At 33.6% G+C, this 21,800-nt stretch overlaps 4 protein-coding genes across 5 annotated transcripts; 2 read left to right on the top strand and 2 right to left on the bottom strand.

Moving 5' to 3' along the window:
• Positions 1 to 3,141: 3,141 nt before the first annotated feature.
• LOC108195201 (transcription repressor OFP7) lies at positions 3,142 to 4,332 on the bottom strand. The gene has a single exon (XM_017362154.2). The coding sequence runs from the start codon at positions 4,263 to 4,265 to the stop codon at positions 3,327 to 3,329; it is 939 nt and encodes a 312-aa protein (XP_017217643.1). The 5' UTR covers positions 4,266 to 4,332; the 3' UTR covers positions 3,142 to 3,326.
• A 9,496-nt stretch (positions 4,333 to 13,828) lies between these two features.
• Positions 13,829 to 16,140, top strand: LOC108196647 (probable polyol transporter 6). Of its 2 annotated transcripts, XM_017364033.2 has the most exons (4): positions 13,829 to 13,938; positions 14,047 to 14,185; positions 14,503 to 15,347; positions 15,446 to 16,140. In XM_017364033.2, the coding sequence occupies exons 2-4, from the start codon at positions 14,074 to 14,076 to the stop codon at positions 16,010 to 16,012; spliced, it is 1,524 nt and encodes a 507-aa protein (XP_017219522.1). In that variant the 5' UTR covers positions 13,829 to 13,938; positions 14,047 to 14,073; the 3' UTR covers positions 16,013 to 16,140. The 2 variants fall into 2 exon arrangements, with proteins under 2 accessions (XP_017219522.1, XP_017219520.1); XM_017364031.2 differs by having other exon boundaries at positions 13,922 to 14,185.
• A 985-nt stretch (positions 16,141 to 17,125) lies between these two features.
• LOC108196648 (uncharacterized) lies at positions 17,126 to 18,675 on the top strand. The gene is made up of 3 exons (XM_017364034.2): positions 17,126 to 17,563; positions 17,649 to 17,987; positions 18,074 to 18,675. The coding sequence occupies exons 1-3, from the start codon at positions 17,276 to 17,278 to the stop codon at positions 18,557 to 18,559; spliced, it is 1,113 nt and encodes a 370-aa protein (XP_017219523.1). The 5' UTR covers positions 17,126 to 17,275; the 3' UTR covers positions 18,560 to 18,675.
• Positions 18,676 to 18,821: 146 nt separating this feature from the next.
• On the bottom strand, positions 18,822 to 21,162 carry LOC108196649 (uncharacterized). The gene is made up of 3 exons (XM_017364035.2): positions 20,699 to 21,162; positions 20,276 to 20,482; positions 18,822 to 19,250 (listed from the first exon to the last, which is right to left on the bottom strand). The coding sequence occupies exons 1-3, from the start codon at positions 20,972 to 20,974 to the stop codon at positions 19,176 to 19,178; spliced, it is 558 nt and encodes a 185-aa protein (XP_017219524.1). The 5' UTR covers positions 20,975 to 21,162; the 3' UTR covers positions 18,822 to 19,175.
• Between the last annotated feature and the right edge of the window lie 638 nt (positions 21,163 to 21,800).

Here is a 21,800-nt window from a genome sequence, read left to right as displayed (position 1 = left end):
TCACCACCCCGTGACTGATCAACAGGACTATGATTACTAATAAATTATTCCCAAATATAAGTAGTTGAGATCAAGTTAGGAGAAGGCAAAGCTGTGCAAATATTACGCACCAGATAGACACAGCTACTATCATGTAGGAGTTGCTTATTATGGACACCTAAACTCTGAAACCTTAAAGTAAAGACCATCAAATATTTCTACACTCTGAGCTACTCCTTGATTTAAGCTCTGCTTCAGATGAGAATAATAAATCTTAGGGGGTAGGCTTTTGCGTACACTTCTAAAAAATTTAGACGGAATCTCTCAGGTTCCAGTCTCACTGTCACCTTGCTGCCATGCTCAGAGCTCACTTTCACAATTATTGCACTTTTTATTACTCATTGTACACTGCGAGTTATGTTCATCAGGTAAAATTGGTTTTCGCTGGATTAGAAGGGAGACCTTTGTAGTTAAGATTTTTTAAACTTCGGTTTTTTGTTTGTGGTGTGTCGACAAACCCTTTAAATTTTTATGTTTTGGTTCATTATTATTTGGTAAAATAGTGGTTATAAAAATCAATGAATGATTATACATATTTTCATGTCATACGTATTGCGAAAATTCTAAAAATTACGATGTAATCAAATATGCTATCTCAGTTGTAACTCTTAAACATGAAACCGACTGCTTTCAACCGGACATTACAACAACATATGTAACTCTGACGTATTTTTTAACATATATTTAAAAATATGAGTATTTTTACAAAAAAAATATTCTAAAAATTTCAAGATATAACGGTTTCGGCGAGTAATATGACGCGGTTCATAGATTCTTACCGGAAACAAATTGAATGACATTAGAGCAAGTCCAAGAGTGTTTTAGTTGAAATCCTAAATATAATATAAAATATCATGTCATAGTAATTTAGAACATATTTTACTAATTTCAACTCCAACAATGTGCCTTATTCTCAAAATATGTTTAATATTTTATTATTAAACACTCTCTTTCATCATTAAAGCATTATATAAAAATAGAAAGAGAAAGTGAGTGTTGATTAGAATTTATAACAAAATATTAGATAGGTCAAGGAGAGATGTGACTCAAAAATATGGTTTGAGGAGGATGTCTTAATGATATAAGACATCACTAGAAAATTATCGGATTAATTTTTTCCTATCATAATTTAAGACACCGTATAGGGCATCTCTTAGACTCGCTGTTTGAGCATATTTTGAGTTGGGTTGCGTATATCTTACTTCTCACTTTTTGTTTTTTTTTGAGGTTGAAGTTAATGTCATGTTGGTTTTGATTTTTGAATTAGGAAAGAAGGAGGAGGTCGGGGGTCAACGACAACAAAGAGAGTGAATAGCGAATGCATAATACTTGTCCCACTTGAGCGAAGCACTCGCAAATTATTTGCGGATGCTCGGTGTCTCTTCTCACTGTAACAATTATTGATTGTGATGATGAGTTTCAAGGCTCCGATCATTTTGAGATCCCCATGTGCTGTCAACAAAATCATCGTCTTCGCTCCCATTCTATATCACGCGACTCCCGAAAGACACTGTTGGTATTGAGTACTACGACTTTCGACTTTTTCAATCCATTTTGAATTCAATTATGTGTGCTCCCTTTACATGGAGTGGCAGCATGCATGCGTATATATCATTACACCCAATCCTCTAGTCTTTCATCTACATCGTTGTGTTTTAAATTATATAAGTAGAATTGCTTATAATTTCTTATTTACAAATAATATATATTTTTAAAGCTAAATCAAACAATGTTGTTTGATTAAGTTAAAAAAAATGTTAGATGCACAAAATTGGGGACAAAAACATTCACATAAGTATGTGTCAACTTTTGATTGAAGTGGAACCCCTGGATATGCATTAATATCACCAATTAAAACTTTTCATCTCAATTGCCACCTCATTTTGTGCAAGATTATGTACTCAATTTTGTGAATGTAACACTACTCTAAAAAAAAATACTTACGGTAGGACTGAATTACAAACGACAAGAAATTTATAATTTATAATTTTTGTAAGTTATTTGAGTATTTGATCATGCGATTTATAATTCATTTGAGTGTTGGGATAGTTTGGTTTGAAATATTTGTTAATTTAAAGTAGAATGTTAATTATAAAGATGACAAAAAGCAGTAGAAGTCATGGGAAAAAAAATATTGTGGGTGTTTGACATGGGCTTATAAGCCCGACTTCTAAATTACAAGTTAGAAGTACTTATTTGTATCGGCTGTGTAAAAAGTCAAGAATTACTTAAAAAAAGCTACGATTACTAGATTTTGTCTCACGGCTTCTACTTATTTTCCAAATACTTTTATCACTTATAAGTCTTAACTTGCTTCTAACTTCTACTTCACTTTTTTACTTTGAGCAATAAACATTTATTTTAAGCTCATTCAAACGTTCCCATTATCATCTTGCATCTATTCTCAACAAAACTTCCTTTAATTTTTTTATATCGACGGATCATGACAAGTAGAAAATGATTTCTTATGAAAAGAAATCTCTGCTCTGGTTTGCGTAAGAGGCGCTGTGTAAACTTTGATCACCAAAATGCAACAGCAACCACAAAACCGTCTTTACACGTTTGTGTGTTAGGGTTTCAGGCCGAGGGCAACTATACAAAATTATTGGATGCTTACGTAGGTAGTGTAAACCTCCAAACGGGTAACGATGAAAAACAGAAAAGCAACAAAAGTACAAAACTAAAGCAAATAAGCTGGCCCTTGTACTACTGATTGTGTTGTTTGTATTACCTCCCTCCTATGCCTACATATGTTATAACTTAATATAGTAATCCCCAGTAGGGTTCAGATGCACTGTGAGTCTGTACTAATATCTCCCTCAATATATGAAAAATCCTCTTTGTAAGGTTCATATTACATTACATACAATCAATACACCACAAAAGCCTGGTTTCTCATGTTCATCAGCATATCAAAATCTCCTGCAATCTTACTTTAACTTATAAGTTTGTTTGGCTGCAGTGTATAATTATGTAAGCAAGTTCATAAATAATTAAATATGGAGTACACAGTCTAAGCTCTATTCTTGAACATTCTAATAATTATTTTCAGAACGAGCCAGAATCGAACCTGAACAAAGGATTCTTAGCAAAATATCAAGATTAGCTAGAAATTTAAAATCAGTTCGGAAAAAGTGACTTATTTGTACACACATCATTTCACAATAGATGAAATAAAACTACAGAGCAAGTAATTTACATAGAAAATGAAGCTAATCCTTCAAATGCAGCTTCAAAGTTCAAACTATTAATAATCATAACATCAAGACTTGTAATTAATTACTTAATTAGTTACTAATAGTAGAATTAGTTGCAGTATTAAGAGAAAACATAGAGTTCCAAATCTCAGCAAACGCCTGAACAATAACACCGTGATGCTGCCTGGAATTCAAGCTAAGAAAACACTGCAGCAGCTGCTCCAGCTCTTTCTCCTCGAACATCTCCTTCTCGAAAATCATATCGCTCATCGATTTCTTAAAATCTTCGTAAGGATCCACCGATTTCTTCACCACCGCGAAGCTCTCCTTCACTTTGCCTTCCACTGCACACGGTATCAACTTCCGGAACACCGACAGCCTCGCCGGCGACTCGCTCTCGGAGACGGTGACGCTGCATCTCGACGATGACGTCATCGGTTCGAGGTTTTTGTTTTTTGGTTTTCTGTAACGGTGTCGTTTTGGTGGCTTCTCGCGGATGGTTTCGAGTTCGTCGGTTGAGAAGCTTCTAGAAGAGGAGGAAACTAGGGTTTCGGTTTCTTCGGGGGAGAAGCTTCTAGAAGAGGAGACTAGGGTTTCGGTTTCGGCGGAGGATGTGCTAATGCGATTGTGTTTGAGTAGTGGCGCTCGCTTCTTTCGACGACGTCGTTTCTTGTGAGGTGGCGGTGGGAGGAGCGTGGGTGCGAGAATGTCGGTGTCGTCGGAGTCGCCGCCAGAGACGGAGGAGTTGTAGATTTTCTGGCGAGGTGATTCGTCGTCGTTTTGGAGAGCCACGTGCCATTCCTTCTGGTCGTTTTGCCAGTGGAAGTCGAGTGGCTTTGCGGTGTTTTCGTCATCGGATGAGTTGTTGAAGTTGGAGGAACAGCGGCAGAGCAAGGCGGAGGAGAGGCGGCGCTTGAAGGAGACGATACGACGGCGTTTCGATGGCTGTGGAGCGGCGGAAGTTGGAGTAGGAGGGGAGTGTTTGGGTCGGAAGACGCGAGTTATACGCAGTCTGAAACGTTGGGCCATTGTGTATGAAGTGAGAGGGAAGAGAAATGTTCTATACACAATTTAAAGATTTAAAGATTTGATGTGGTCTTTATAAAGAAATATTTACAAATACGACTGCTTTCCTCATGACTTCCCAATTTTTGTGTGACGAGATCACTCTCCTTCCGTCACATTGTCACGTTGGCAGATTGCGCGCGTTACGAATTTTAATACTCTATAAAGTTCTATTTATGTTTTAAAATTTTTTTATAAATTAAAATTTAGATGTTAAATTTTTATTCAAAAAATAAAAAATTTAAAAATAGGTTACGGAACTATGTTAAATGGGACAGAGGAGTATGCACCCGAGTGTGTTTAGATCAGGAAAATTTTAAAATAGAGAGAAAAAGCAGCTCTATATATTTTTTGGATAATTTTTTTCAGAAACACTAGTGCATTATCTAATGGATCTTTCTGTTCTAATACTATATCTGGGGGTTATCAGTATTTATCAAATCTATTCCTATCTAACGGAACTCTATTGGATCAAATGACAAAAACATTACTGAGGAAAAAATGGCTTTTCCCGGATGAAATGAAAATTGGATTCATGGAAAAGGAGAAAGATTTCTCATTCCTTAGCCGGAAAGTTATGTGGCCATGAAAGAGGATTAAGTGAAACAGAATTTAGTGGGTGGTAGATCCGCTTGTTTCTTCTATATTTTAGACCTTAGCTCCCTGGAACAATAAGTATTGCTGAAACACGGAAGAATTGAAATATTAGATCAAAACACTCTGTAGGACTATGGATGAACTGCCTAAACAAGAATACTTGAACAACGAACAACCAGTTCATATATTCACGACCAAGAAAAAAATTATTGGATTTTCTTTCAAATAGGCCCCGAAATCGAAAGAAAGCTTCAATGCCAACAGGCGTCTATTAAATTTTAAAAATGAAGTACTAAAATACTCAGAATTATTCCTAATATTTTTATAGATGATAAGATGAACTATTATCTAATATGAATATTTTTTTCATAAAATTAATAATTTTCATTATTACATAATAATAGTGCAAATTCTATGTGTCATTTGAGATATATTTTGGTTGCTCAAATATTACACTTAAATAAAAAATATGTTTAAAATTAAAGTTATAATCAAATATTCAAAACTTTTCTCCTGTCTATTTTTCTAAAAAAAATCTAGATATTAATAATTTATATTTATTATTCATATAATAAATTAATCATGGTAATCAGAGAATGTTCCTAAACGAAATTATTATTGTCGTCACAACATATATGTTTATATTTGTATCATATTTATTGCATGACTTTTAAACTATATAAATAAGAAATCTATCCTTTGTCTTCAAAGTTTATTTAAGTAAATCTCTTTATATAGCGACTAATTTCTAATGAAGAAATACAATTTTAGAGGTATGGGAGAATATTAAACATCGTGCAATATTATAAATTCAAAAAAATGCAAGAAATATGATTTTCGCCAGACATGATTGAGTGTCCTGAGGAAAAGCTGGTCCTGCAATCCAAATTTCTAAGTTGAGAGAAACGAAAGAATAGAAGAAATTCTATTAAAATTTTCTTCAATCATGTTTCTAGTTTATTGTTTTTGTAAGTAAAGAGAAGAGAATCTACATCCATAAATATCATTTCTTTTCAAAATTTTATCTTCTTCAGACTAAAAATTTAGAAAAAACATTTATCAAATATTTTAATTTAAAATTTTCGGGCACTTCTTTGTTTTCACCTTATTTTCAATCTTATTATCTCGTTTGATTATTTCATTTAGCATAATTTATCTACCCGCTCGTCTATTTTCACACACACATATATATGCTATTGTTACATGAAAAAACATCTTATATAGAGTTTAGTGGAGAACCTTTTTGTTCTACTTTAAAATCTCATTCAATTCATAATGCTAAAATTAATAATATTTATGCACAAATTTTGATCCTAATATAAAATATTAGTCATACAATGCATAACATGGACAAACAATTTTTCACATACAAATAAAAATTTTGATTTTTAAATTTGGTTCTACTCTAGAGTCATTATGGATGAATATGATTTTATTGTAGAACCAATTTGTATTTTATGATTAATTTTCAATGATTTTTTTGAAGAAAAAGGATAAACAATTTATTTTTTTAATTTACAAATTATATATTTGATTATGGCTGAATTTGGATCCAAGCGCGACGTAAACTGAAATTCTGCAAAACCACCATGCCCACAAGTCCACAATCCTAATTACACTGAATATTGGTTCATTTTAAAACGGGCACAGAGTTAACTGTTCAGGAATATGCAACACAAACATGACTGACACTGCAAATTACCACCCCTATATCCACAATTCCCAGAATGAGCTGGTGCGATCACAAAACTCAAACCGAGTAGAATAAACTTGGCTCATTTGATATTGGAACTAGTATGGGTGATGAAATAGATTCGCTTTTTGAAGAAGATCCGGAAAGGATCTTCTGTTGTGTGATCGCAGAGGAAGTGGGAAGAGAACACACGTCTTGTTTGGGTGGTATTTTCAAAGCTTCAAATTAAAAGCCTTCGAACATTTCAATCACCTTGCTTATCGATGGCTTGTGATGCACTAGTCTTCGGTTAAGTTATCTGCAGAACTTGTATCTTCATAATCATAGAAATGCTTGTAAATTAATCTAGGAAAATATATCTCACTAGTGTGTGCTACTCTGGTGTCAATATTTTTTCTTCCTCCAACCATTACCAGAATCATCATTCCGTATCTATAAACATCAGACTTATGTGATACTGGTCCGAATTGTCTGCTAATTAGTTCTGGAACAATAAAAAAACCAGGTTCCTCTGGCCTTCACTACAGAAGACAATATATGCTTTCTTTCCTACTATATATACAACTTTGCAAGCCCAAAGTCAGATATCTTTGTGCAAAATTCTTCGTCGAGAAGGAAATTATGAGTGCGGGCTTTATGTCAGAACGTAAAATTTGAGCGGTGCAGCCACAATGCTGGATGAAGTTTTCTAGAGGTCCATCAGGCATCATAAATAAGAGCTCGTCTTTCCTGTAGTAAACAAATCCAAGGAGGAACACAACATTGACATGAGAAGTCCTAGCTACCGATACTTGCAACTTCATTTATGAATCTCTCCGCATTCCCCTTCGTTGCAGTTAAACCTTCACTGCAAGTCTGCAAGGACACAACCATCTGATAACTTGCCCTTGTATACAGTTCCATACCCTCCTTTACCTAATTTATCTTTAAATAAATTTGTTATTTTTCTTAATGTAGAGTCGTATCTGAATCTCCTGGATATTAAAGGTCCATATTTCCTGATGCAATTCTCAACATCTTTCGGGTAAGAAGATAAAGTATGCCTTGTTTTAATCCGGCTATAGCAGAAGAAGCAAAGCAATGATAACAGCGGTATATATACTAGCTACATGCAGCTGCACCAGCCAGCAAGCAACTGGAATTCATAAACAACAAAGCATCTATAAATTAAAAAGCAAATCATATAAACCATCACAGAACTTAAATTAAATTTGAGAAACTTAATCATTATTTTTTATACTCTCAAATTTAATCATTATTTTTTATACTCTCTTCGGCATCAATATTTTTTATACTCTCTTCTTCTTTCATTAATCTTTTTTTATAGTATCCGTGATTTCATTAAGTGAATAAGATCTTAGTATTTTTTCTATATCAAATATGAACATGATAATATTATCCACGACTTCACTCTGAAAATGGACCAAATGAGCGGCAAGTGAACAGGTCAACGATCTGATCCGGATGGGCGACAATACCTGAGTATTGTGTATATATGGTCATAAATTATGTAAGTGCATACTCTCAAACTTCAAGATAGATCAGCAGATTAGATTAGTCATATCCGGGGTTCTAAATACTGGTCTAAACGGTTGCGCAGCGGTGTGCAGGTGCTAGACGTTATAGATACGTTTTCATTCCGTCTTAAACGGTGAATTAAACATTATTTATAAAAATCAGTCGAAATTATTTAAAGTTGAATTCCTTGAACCTATGCGGAGATCCTCATTCACCATTCGAGACAGGGAGAAGGGAGGAAAATCGTTTGAAGATCGAGATCTTCATTATCCGTTCGGGACGGGGAGAAGGGAGCAAGATAATTTTTGTTCAAAGATGGATAATAGGATGGCTTCTCCTTCTCTCAAAGTGGCTCGATGTTACTTCCAAATCTCACTTAGACAGTCTGGGCACCAATAAAAAATATATATTTTTATAAATAAGTTTAAAATAATAATCAAGGTCGCGCGGGCTATGATAAGGTGACCAGACGAACGTCTAAAGTAACACTATCGGCGTACTAAAAAATCTATACAATATTTTTAATTATATCATTATATAATTTGAATGTATGTATCAAGTATTTATCTAATATATAATATTTTATCAGTGACTCAACTAATCAGACACAACCGTTATGTTAAACGATTTTTAGAACACGAATTATATCTCATCTTCTAAAGACACATACATAAAAAAAATATATATATATACACCAGATAAAGATAAATTATTAAAATAGTAAGGCTGCCCTCGGGGTCGGGGATCGAGAGTTTGAAATGTTTCCAGCTAGGGTTATTTTTTAAATCAATTTGGTCTTCTCTGTTTTTTGTCCTCTATTATGTTCTCCGTCCGAAGTCCTATAATTACGTAAACATTACATAAATCTATACTATATGAGTCAGTACCATGAACCCCGGTGTCTAACAATATAGCATCGTGGATGTATCTATGACTACTGAGTTCATAATTCATATGACCACGTTGAAGGTTTGCAAGTTGCAACTTGCAAGTTGGCCATAAAGATATCGCGATGAAATATCTTCTTTAATCCAGTTCCCCGTTTCGCACGGCGTAGCCTGTGTATTTTAAACCCTTTTTCTTGGATTATACATACGCGATGTTTTATAAATTTAACAAATTTTATTCACCGCTATTTTGAAAGAGTTTTATACCTTTTTAGATAATCAAAAGTAAATTTTGAATGAATTAATTTAGTTAAAAAATTGTAAGAAATCAGTCAACACGTTATTTCTTTCCTCGGTTACGTGCGAATATATAATATTTGACTGCCGACTATATATAGACTCTTCGCACTTTTGTCTAATAAATATTTTGACAATTAAGCCTTTATTGTTTTTGCGGTCCACAAAAATTTTAGATAAATTTGTGCGCTTATCGTTTCCAAAACTTACTTCTATATATTCCCCCGTCCCAATTATATATATGTTTACATATGATTTGGATACGAAAGTTAAGAAATATGTATAAAATAGTAGAAAAAAAAAAAATAGGTGATGTGATGAGAACCATTGATTGTTAACGTATAAATGAGATAGTGAAATTAAAACTAGTATGAAAATGGAAGAAAAATGGAGAAGTGATGGTACCCATTAATTATTTTTAATAAATTTAAAAATATAAAAAATTGAACGGAACATCTCAAAAATGAAACTGTAAATAAATAATTGGGACATAAGATGCACATGATAAATAATAAAATATAAAATTATAATATTCTGTAAATAAAAATATTTTCACAAGCGGCACCCCGTTTTTTTAAGACACAAGCGAGACTCCAACTTTTAAGACACAAGGTAGACTTATATGTAGCCTTTGGTAATAAGAATTGGCAGTTTTTAATAGTTTCTGCAAATTAAACATTATTAATAATATTAGGAGAACTAATTATACGAAGCATATAATTAAATTTATTTTTTTTGACGAAAAACATATAATTAAAATTAATTCTCAAAAATATGAAAATATTACTTTGAGGATAGAAAATAAAAATGTTAAACAATATTTAACTTTATTTAAGAGGGTGTTTCAAAAAAAAAAAAACAACTTTATTTAAGAGGGGATAACTGCTACGTTGACTCAATTTATATATACACACAGGCTGCTGCGTAATTTGATCTTATCACCAGGCAATTTGTAGTTCTCATTCCCATCTCCTTCGCTGTCATGATGTTACATCCATATTAAACTGCTGCTTGCGTCCAAAAATTATGTAATTTAAGCAAACCAATTCATTTATAAATTTGCTAAATAAAGATTACCTACATAGTCATGGTCTTGACTCCTGTGTCTTACTTAATTTATAATCTTGTCCAATTACAATTACACAGTGTGGACAGACGCCAGAGAATAAGATATAACCAAGTAATTTAGAGTAGCATTTATACATGCAAGACAAAAAAAGCTTTACGTGCTTCAACAAATCAAAGTCCACAAGAGTTCTGATAAGTGAAGTTTGTGTCAAAAATGTTGTCCGGCCAGTAAGTAATCGATTCTTCATAGGTCTATTCGATTGACATTTTAATGGAATTTTTTTTAGTTTATGGATTTTAATGGATTGTGTGTGATTTTGATTTTGTGCGGATTCTTGATAAAATATCGCAGAGTTTATAAGATTTAAGCACAATGCTTCACCATACAAAAAAAAAAAAAAGCACAATGCTTCAAAATATCATTGATTTTGGTAGGATTTAAAAAAACTTGAAATACACTGAAAAATGCCACAAAATCCATCATTTTATGGAATGCAAAAAAATCTTTCAGCAGTTGAATACCATCAGATTTTAATGGATTTTAAAGAATCTCAATTGAATACCATCGGATTTTAAAGCATAATTTAAAATCCCAATTGAATATCATCAGATTTTGTAGCATAATTTAAAATCCCAATTGAATACGTCTAGATTTTAATGGATTTTAAACAATCCTAATCGAATACCCTCGAATTTTATAGATGCAAAAAAATGTTTTAAAATCTCAATCTAATACATCCCTTTTGAAGTATTAGTAGATTTTAAATTTACGAGAATCATTTTGTTTTTCCCATCCGCTCACTCAAAAACTTATATCACTAAATATTTTGAAGTATTAAAATATCAGATTATGAATTTTCAGTTTTCAAATAAAGTTTATTTTTCAAACATATTTTTTGTGTCGTTAGAAGTGTTCTAAAAATTTATGATTTATCAAAAATTCATTGAATAATCCCAGAAAAGCATTTCAACATTTGGCTAAAAAAAAATTTAATTTATCAAGAAAATCACCGATAAATCTTGAATTTATAAGCCAACCAATCGATTCCGATTCACGATTTATAAACCAGGTCATTATCAATCAACCTCCAGCTTTACAACAAGTTGAAGAGACATATTAAACAAGAGTTAAATGCACATTGTGTACCTGTTATTTCAACTTTATGCATGTTGTGTACTTCAATTATCATATCTAGCACTTTGTGTACCTTTAGTTACAAGATTCTTGCAAATGATGTACCTCCGTTAGTTTGCACCTAACTCCGTCAAATGCACAGCTGAAGAAAGATAAAAAAATAACAGCAAGACATAAAAAGCTAGAGGAAAGGGATGGGTGTTTGGCAAGAATCTAATTAGCTTTAATTAAGTAGATTAACATGCACAGGAAAAGCTACAAATTCGTGGGCATGTGATGATATCTACACTTATAACGAAATCATATCAGTGGAATATTACAATATAAATATTAAATTATCAAAATTTATTTATCATATGATTTTTTTATTTAATAATAGTTATTATTATGATATTATGATTTGATTTTAATCTTCGAATCTCAAATAATTTAATTTATGAAATAACTCTATAAAATTTCTAATATATTTCAGAATTTATATCGATGAGAAATTCATATTTATATATATTATTAGCTTAAATTCATATTAATACAGAATTTAATTCAAACCTATGCCTTTCACAAGATTACGATAAAGACGAAAAATGTGATGGTATTACTGTCACGAATCACGATGTCTCAAATAATCATGAATAGAAAAATAAGTTTTATTAAAAATCAAAAACCTTAAAAACTTACTTATATCTTATATCTTTTGATACCGAATATTTATTACGACTCTTTAAAAATCATAAATTAACATTATGATTTTATTAAAATAAAATATATCATTTTGAAATATATTCATATGATCATTATGATTTGAGAATAATCTTTTAGAAATATCTCAAATTGAATACAAAGGTAAAAAATAAAAATATTATTATTTTTGGTTGGACATTCACGCGTATCATGGTCTATATGATATAGTTATTTAAACAATTTTTTAATAAATATTCATGATATTTAATTATCGAAATTGTGTTTATCAGAAAAATAAAATAAAAAAAATTTAACCCCACTTGCAGAGCACAAGCAAAAACATACTAGTATCATAATTGTTAATAAATTTGTTTTAAATTAGTGACAACTCTTATTTATTAGAAAATTTCTAAACAAAAACCTAAAGTATATACAATAATATATTTTAATTACATATGTACAATAATATATATGTATATAACTCAATCGATATAATATTTTATGTAGAATTTATCAAAAAAAATATGTAAAAAATAGTGATAAAATTTAAAGTATGTTAATTAATAAGTAGATACAATTAAAAACAGTAGTCACCTCCATGAGCAGTATACATGGGGATCGGGACACAGCACGGACTTTGCTCCTGTAAAGTGTAGTTGTTTAATTTATTTTTAAAATTTTCTTTTTCTGAATTAAAATTTGAATGTTATATTTTTATTCAGAAAAAGAAAATCTCAAAAATAAATTAGGAGCTGCATTGAAATGCGTGTCGAGCAGTTGACGTATACAATTAAATGGGACATAGGGAAAAAATTATATATCATGCCGAGGCTCTCCTTGACATGCATATGTTTATTTTTCTCCATTTACTTTCTCCTGTAAACCTTAGACTTCAACGGTAATAACTTAAAAAAATACAATTATGAGTTAATGAGTTAACACAGGTCCTTTATGCTTGATGAACGTATGACCAAGTGAGCATAATATACATGGTACATAAATTATATCTAACTTTAACGTTTTGTTAAAAAACCAAAGAATTAAATCTCAGTTTCATACACCAGATAAACACGTAGATAGAGCTCTTGGAAGTGCAAAAGGACAGCAGTTGCCCTTATCCTCCATCTGCGTATTTGACGGCGTTAAATATAAACTAACGGAAGTATACAAATCGCAAGAATCTTGTAAAGGAAGGTACACAAAGTGCTAGATATGAAATTTAAGGTACACAAAGTGCACAAACTCGAAACAATAGGTACACACAATGCATTTAACTCATTAAACAAATATCCCCCTAAGAGCAACTCCAAGGCATTAGACCTCTTAGCTAAAAGTGTTTATGTGGCACCTACATGGCATCTATGTGGCACATTTTAGATAATAGGTAAAAATTCTACACTCCAACCATGACCCCTTGCAAAAAAATATAGATAACTAAAATTGGGGTTGCTACATTTGTAAAACGTCTAAAGTTATTATGTATAATTTTAGATAATATAATTATACATAATATCATTGGAGTGAAACTAGAAACTCTTAGCTATAATTTTAGATGATTATTTATATATCATATTATAGCTAACAAATATAAATAAGACCCTTGGAGATGCTCTAACGACATTATTTTTTATAGTATTAATCAAATTATAGATAGGCATACAGTTCTACATGTATACAGTACGGCCACAGCTCACAGTCTACAAAAGAAAAGTAGTACTCTGCTACTTGGTAGTTGAGGCCAATTATAGTCAGCAATAGCCAGTGAGCGTTTACTTTGATATTTGTTCTGTTCAGACCAGCTTCCGTCCAGTAGTGTAGCTCCTGTAATATCTCTATATATAGCTAATTTGCGTTCTCTTCTCCTATCAGATTCAAGCTAGCTCTAGTTGGTTCCTAATGGAAGCAGAAAAGGGAAACAAACTAACTGGCGACTATACAAACAAGATCAACAAGTATGCTTTCGCGTGCTCTGTTGTTGCCTCTGTTATATCCATTATTTTTGGATACGGTAATCATTCTATACTTCTAGTCTTTTTAAGTACTAAGGTGTCGTTTAGATCACGAAATTACAATCCCATTAATGGGAATGAATACGGAAATTTTATTATTTTTTAATATTAAATCTCATTTGCATGAATATGTTTACGGGATGAGGGATTATCAGGATTATATTGTTATTCTAACAATTCGCATGAACTCTAATATTATGTTAAGTGACCAGTTTTCTCAAAATCTCGAGGTGTTATCAGGAGATCTTACCAGGATCATATCGACAAATCATTGTTCTAACTGAATACTAATTTGCATTTTTGAATGAACATGCAGACACGGGTGTGATGAGCGGAGCCATGATATTTATCGAAGAGGATCTCAAAATCGACGATATGCAGATCCAAGTCCTGGCTGGAATACTCAACATATGCGCCTTGGTAGGGGCTCTTCTCGCTGGCAGAGTTTCTGATTATGTGGGAAGAAGATACACAATACTCTTAGCATCCATAATCTTCTTGCTCGGCTCAGTACTCATGGGGTACGGTCCAAATTACCCGATTCTACTGACTGGCCGCTGCGTAGCAGGGATCGGAGTAGGCTTCGCATTGATGATTGCACCAGTGTACTCAGCTGAGATCTCATCGCCCTCATCGCGTGGATTCTTGACATCATTGCCTGAATTATGCATAAGTATTGGCATATTAAGTGGCTATGTTTCTAATTATTTCTTCGCGAGATTGACGCTACAAGTTGGTTGGAGAATAATGCTTGGCCTTGCTGCAGTGCCTTCTCTGCTTCTAGCATTTTTCATTCTCAGATTGCCAGAGTCTCCGCGATGGCTTGTGATGCAAGGCCGTCTAGCGGAAGCCAAGAAAATTCTGTTACTAGTATCGAATTCTGAAAATGAAGCCCAGGTTCGGTTTTCTGACATTAAATTGGCTGCTGGGATTGATGAGAATTGTACTGATGATTTTGTTAAGGTAAAAAATTCAAACGGACAAAATATATGGAAAGATCTGATCTTAAGACCCTCGCCTCCTGTTCGGTGGATGTTATTAGCAGCTATCGGTATACATTTCTTCGAGCATGCCACGGGTATTGAAGCGGTGGTTCTATACGGTCCAAGGATCTTCAAGAAAGCTGGGATCCACAGCAAGAACAAGTTGTTGCTAGCACAGGTCGGCCCAAAATGCTAGCAAATTAGTATACATTAGTTATTTGTTTGTGCTTATAAAGGCCCAACTACTCTTTTATCTGACCGATGTGGATGTTACAGGTTGGCACAGGAATTACAAGAATTGTTTTCATAACAATAGCAACTCTTTCACTTGACAAGATTGGGAGAAGAAAACTCTTGTTAACTAGTGTGGGAGGAATGTTTTTTGCACTAGTAGGACTAGGCCTTGGGCTGACCATTGTGGAGCATTCCAAGGAGAAGCTGCTCTGGGCCTTGAGCTTATGCATTGGCTCCACCTACACATATGTAATGTTCTTTTCAGTTGGGCTAGCTCCAATCACATGGGTTTATAGCTCTGAGATATTTCCACTGAAGTTGAGGGCCCAAGGACATAGCATTGGAGTGGCTGTGAATAGGTTGATGAATGCTACTATATCCATAACTTTCATATCTATATACAAAGCCATCACTATAGGAGGAGCTTTCTTCATGTTTGCTGGCATTTCTGTGCTGGCCTTGATCTTCTTTTTCTTCTTCTTGCCTGAAACAAGGGGAAGATCTTTGGAAGAGATGGAAGAGCTTTTTAGTAAGAAGAGTCAGCCTAAAATTGTAGGCATGGGCTCAAGCAACCAGCCCACAAACAATAGTTGTGTCCAGGCCCAATGATGTCACCTTTTATAGTCACTAGTTTGTATTTTGCATTTGATTAGAATGTAATTGAAATAAGAGTTATATGCAATTGGCACCCCTTATGTTTGGACATAATGCATATTGCACCTAATAGTTTTGGAAAATACACTTTGCAGCTCTAGACTTTTAACTCGTAGATACTTTGCACCCTTTCCGTTAAAATCTGCCGTTACTGTTAACTTTTGCAGGGGCATTTTGGGAAATTTAATTATATTTAATTAAAATCAGACCTTTATTTAAATTTTCAGACCATATAAACGATTTTTTTTGGAAAAACTTAAAGAACGAAATTTGTAGAGAATAAAAAAATCTTCTTAAAACTATAAGGTTCAAAATTTTCGTAATTCTTTTTATAATTATTCTAAAAAAATTCAAAAATTGAAAATCTTGTAAAAATGAACAATCGTTTTTAAATAATTATTTAAATTTTGAACCTTATTGTTCTAAAAAGATCTTTTTATTCTCTACAACTTTTGTTCTTTAAATTTTTCCGAAAAATATCGTTTAGATGGTCAGAAAATTTAAATAAAGGTCTGATTTTAATTAAATATAATTAGATTTCCCAAAATGCCCATACAAAAGTTAACGGTAACGGCAGAAATTAACGAAAAGGGTGCAAAGTGTCTACGGGTTAAAAGTCTGGGGCTGCAAAGTGTATTTTTCAAAACTATTAGATGCAATGTGCATTATGTCCAAACATAAGGGGTGCCAATTGCATATAACTCTTGAAATAATGATCTACTAGTATATGTAAACTGTGCATGAAACCTTGTCTTGTGTTATACACACTACATATCAATGTACCAAAAGTTTACATAAGTTTTCATGAGATTCCAACAATCTCGTGGTTCTATCATCGTCTGAGACAAGACGGGTGCGTGACTATGTTTACTTATCAAGAAATAAATATAACACGGTTTTATTATAATTTTATGATGTAAATAAAAGAGAGAGAAATTATAGAGCTGATTATAATTCAAATGGGATTGTGGAAGTATGATTTGCGTGGATACTTACATGTGCTAAAATAGTGCCCACAAAACAGCTAAAACAAAGGCCAGCCTTTAGCAGAGTGAGTCTTCTAGACCCTCTGATTCCCAGATCTCAGCATTAAGAACACCTACCTTGATTCTCCATCACATCTTATTGATAAAACAGGAGAAATACGCGATCATTTTGATTTTTTTTGCTTGATCTTCTTGACAAAGCAGAAAGTGAGAGAAAAGCCATAAGAGAGAAATGAGAACACTTTGTCCTAATTTTGAAACAGAAGATGCCCTGGAAACGATTCTTGAGGTTCCGATTCCTGAAGAAATGTTTAACAGCATGGGCAGCAATGTCGCCCTTCGGTGGCAGAACATGGCTACATGGATGAAGGCTCAAACCGCGGACAAATGGTCATCTCCTATTATTTCTAGTCGGTATAATGAGCTCAGTTTCCTACTTTTTATAGTCGGATCTCCTCTCATTCCTCTCCAGGTTCAGGTGGATTCTTCTATCCCCCGCCCTATCCGCCACTCTTCCATTGTAAGCAACCTTATCTCCCAGACATACTAATACAAGCAAAGCAGGCAATTGTATGTTTAGTTTAATAGATGTCTATGTTTTACAGGAAGCCTCGACAGCAAAATATATTGTACAGCAGTACATTGCAGCAACAGGCGGACAACCAGCATTGAATTCGTTTCACAGCATGTGTGCAATCGGGCAGGTTAAAATTAGTGCATCAGAATTTCAACAAGGAGATGCAAGCGTTAAGTTGAGGAGTACAGAGGAGGCTGGTGGTTTCGTGCTTTGGCAGAAAGACCCTGACCTGTGGTGCTTAGAACTACTTGTTTCTGGGTGCAAAGTTATCTCAGGCAGCAATGGCAATATGTCGTGGAGACAATGTTCCAACGAAAACACACCCATAGTTAAGGGTCCTCCCAGACCTCTACGCCGCTTTCTGCAAGTAAGAAAACCATACTAATCTAATTTAATAACACATCTTACATTTACTTAATCTGACATAGAGACATTATACATTTCCTATGACAGGGTTTGGACCCTCGATCAGCAGCAAACTTATTTCTAGAAGCGAATTGCATAGGAGAGAAGGTCATAAACGACGATGACTGTTTTATACTAAAACTTGATGCTAGCCAATCAGCTCTTGATGCACAAAGTAACTCTAAATGTGAAATCATCCACCACACACTGTGGGGATACTTCAGCCAAAGATCTGGCCTCATGGTTAAGTTTGAGGACTCACGGCTACTTAATGTAAAGACCAAGGACGACAAGGATGATGATGGCGTGTTTTGGGAGACAAGCGCGGAGACTGTGATTGAAGACTACAGATACGTTGACGGAGTGAATATTGCACATAGTGGTAAGACATTCGTGACGGTGTACAGGTACGGTGAACAGTCTGCTAATCACAAGAGGGAGCTGCAAGAAGTATGGAAACTTGAGGAGGTTAATTTTAATGTCTGGGGCATGTCTTCAGAGTTCTTCATGCCACCTTCACCCCACAAACAATAACAATAATATGTTTTACGTTATTTCGTTAAAGTGTTTGCTAGGAGCTTCACTCTGACGATTGGGAGTGAGATTGCAAGCCATACTTTTATCTCAACAGGAAAATAAATCTGCTATTACTCAAGTAAAGTCCCCTAGAAAATTAATCACAAATTCAGACTCTGAAGATGATGGTTTCAACTCGATTTAAAACTAGTTAGACAGATTTGTGAAGACCAAACACAACATGAAAAACAAGAAGAACTCAAGAACATTTTTGATCCAGTAACAATAACATATCCTGGTATATATATTTATGCATCCCCTTCGACCAATAACAAGAGAATTACATAACTTAATCAAATAACAAGAGAAATACATATAGATTTCTAAATTCTCTCCAAATTAGTAAACCATTTACTCACTTTTTACCATCCAGTCTGATGTTGCGACATTAGAAGGTATAAGAAATGAGAACCGAAAAGAATACATTGATTGTCCCTGGTTGCGAGAAGGCAAGGGAACAACATTCAATCCCAAACCTTTCACTCGTATTGGACAGCACCTGATCAATATAAATGGATTTAACATGTATAAAACTACGCCATTTTCTGGTATATGTTTTTGAATTTCAACAACTCTATTGTGTACTCCCGGCTGAGTTTCCAGCTTCAGCTTCTTTAACTCCCTTCTTCAGATTCAATTTTTGTGTACTCTGAAAGGGACAAATAAAAGACATAAGGATCCTTCAATTTAAGAATACATATTCATTTCCAAGCAAACACACAGGATACACATTTTAAAGTAATCCTCCTCTAACCCCTATATATTTGTCTTGCGAGTTAAGATGCAACGTGTTTGGTGCCAATGAAGACATGCTTTAGAGTTGAAGACTCTTTTGTGATTAGATGGATTTACTGTTCTCTAGAAAATCCATACAATGGTTCAATAAAGACTTGCCTGCTCTACTTTCTAATGACTTTTTATAACAAATAGTGACATTTATAATTTTCACATTTAGGACAAGAAAGAGATGTGATATTTCGCCAACAACTTTTGTACTCCAACAAGATCCTAACTTCTGCTTCACAAAAGAGTGTGCAGGTGTTACACTCATATGAGAAACGATATTCCAAGACTAAAAGGCACACTAGTAGAGATTAACATTTTATCACACAAAAAATTACTTAATATTTCTTGCTTCCGACTTTTAAGTACTTCTAAGTGATGAAGATGATGAAGTGACAACTCTAATTGCGTACTGGCTTACATTCTAGAGTACTATATACCATTATGTTGTGTGTGGTTGGAGAGAATGAATGAATAAAATTAAAAGGCGGTGGGAGAGAAGTTATTTGAGAAAAAATGAGTGCGTGCAAATTTTGTGTATAAAATCTAAGAAGCACATGGCAATGGTGACTGGTGAGGAATGCGGTATTCATTTTTAAATGGTGGGTTTGAGCTATAGTGTATGATGTTAGGAATGGAATGGAGGAAGTAATGAAAATTTTGATCATATACCCATGATATTTCATTCTGCTGCATTCAATTTCATTCATTCCATCCAAACACAAGATTAATAATTTGATGCTTCTAACCTAATGACTATCGATTCCTTCACCATAAATAAATTTACGGCAGCAGATATGAGCTGTAGAGCAGTGACTATTTATATTTATAAGCTACTATATATATAAATTGAAGGTAAAGAAAACAAAGTAGGTAGGAACGGTAGCTCACAGGTTGAATGAGATCCAGATGAATGGAGTGCATCGACATCTTAGCTATCTGAGAGATAGCAGCTTCTCTCACTTGTACAACATCACTAATCAAATCCTCATATCCAGCTTCAAAAGCATCCTGCCAGAATCTCGGAATTTTAATCCGACGGTTATTAGTGTACAAGTCCCACATGTGATTCACCAATTTCTCCCTCTCCTCCATTTCCTATTCATCCACAATCACATCAATAAACACCTATAATTCAACATCTATATACTATATTACACAAAAAATGCAGCAGAGTGAGAGAGGGAGATAGATAGATAGAGAGAGAGAGAGAGAGAGAGAGAGAGAGAGAGAGAGAGAGAGGGAGGGAGGGAGGGAGGGAGAGAGAGAGGGAGAGGGAGAGAGAGGGGGGGGAGAGAGAGAGAGAGAGATTACGAGAACATCGAGATCGTGATGAAGAGGAGATTGAAAATCGTCAGAAAAGCGATTGAGATTGCCAGTGGCAGTGGACCAACGGAGAGTAACAGTGCCAGTGAACATTGACCAGAATGCAAGAAGCAAAATGGCTGCCAACGCCCAAAACTTGTAACGCCCTCTGTCAAATAAGCCGGAGCTGACTGAACTTTCTTTTTTAGCAATCGATGAAGTGAGTGCTGTTGTTGAGTGGAACGACGTCGGTTCTGATACTGGGAGTGCATCTTCGTTCTTCATTTCGATCGATCTCGAAGATTTGTTTTGAGCAGCTAAGTTCTAAGTTATACTGCACGTCTTTGATGCGCAAAAGGAAGTTTCTGACTTAAGAGGACTCAGATTTGGATGTACAGAGTAGAGATACAGTGAGATCAATCTCCAATCACTTCAAGACGGTGGATTTAATAATATTATTAAATGTACTGTTCCAAATTTTTTGTGATTTCTTCCTTAGCGATAAGCCGATAACAACTTGTAGGTTGTGTCGGTCATTTCACATCTTGGTCCTTCCAGGCTCCACTTGATGAGAGACGGCAAGAATAAGGTCATGTTTGGCAATCAATTTTACGGGGAAAAAAATACTTATTTGAAAAAAAAATTATAATTTTTTTAAATATAAATATTAAAAAATATTTTTAATATTTGCCATCGACAAACAATTACTTATTTCAGAAATAAAGTAGAGTTTTATATTATTTTTTTCACAAACACGTCCTTATTCTTGAAAAATAAGTTTAACTAAACAATCACTAAAATTAAAATGTGCCTTTTGTCTAAAAAACTAAATATCTTTAACAATAAGATCAAATATATTACATAATTATATTTATAAATATTTAATTAATAAATTTAAATAAATAAGAAAAGATCTGAATATATTACCGAAGTTTGTTATCATTAAAATTTATAAAATGTACTGTCATGTATATATTAATTTACAAATTAACAGTCATCTTTACATGTATTGACGATTAATTATATGTTACCACCATTAACCACAATGCAAAATCATATTATATTCCAATAAATATTAACAATTACTAAATAATTTATATTTTTATAAACA

The sequence above is a fragment of the Daucus carota genome, chromosome 7 (genome assembly GCF_001625215.2).
Source record: "Daucus carota subsp. sativus chromosome 7, DH1 v3.0, whole genome shotgun sequence".
Lineage (NCBI taxonomy): Eukaryota > Viridiplantae > Streptophyta > Magnoliopsida > Apiales > Apiaceae > Daucus > Daucus carota.
The sequence above is the reverse complement of the archived record's forward strand: the minus strand, read 5'-3'. Positions and strand labels throughout refer to the sequence as shown.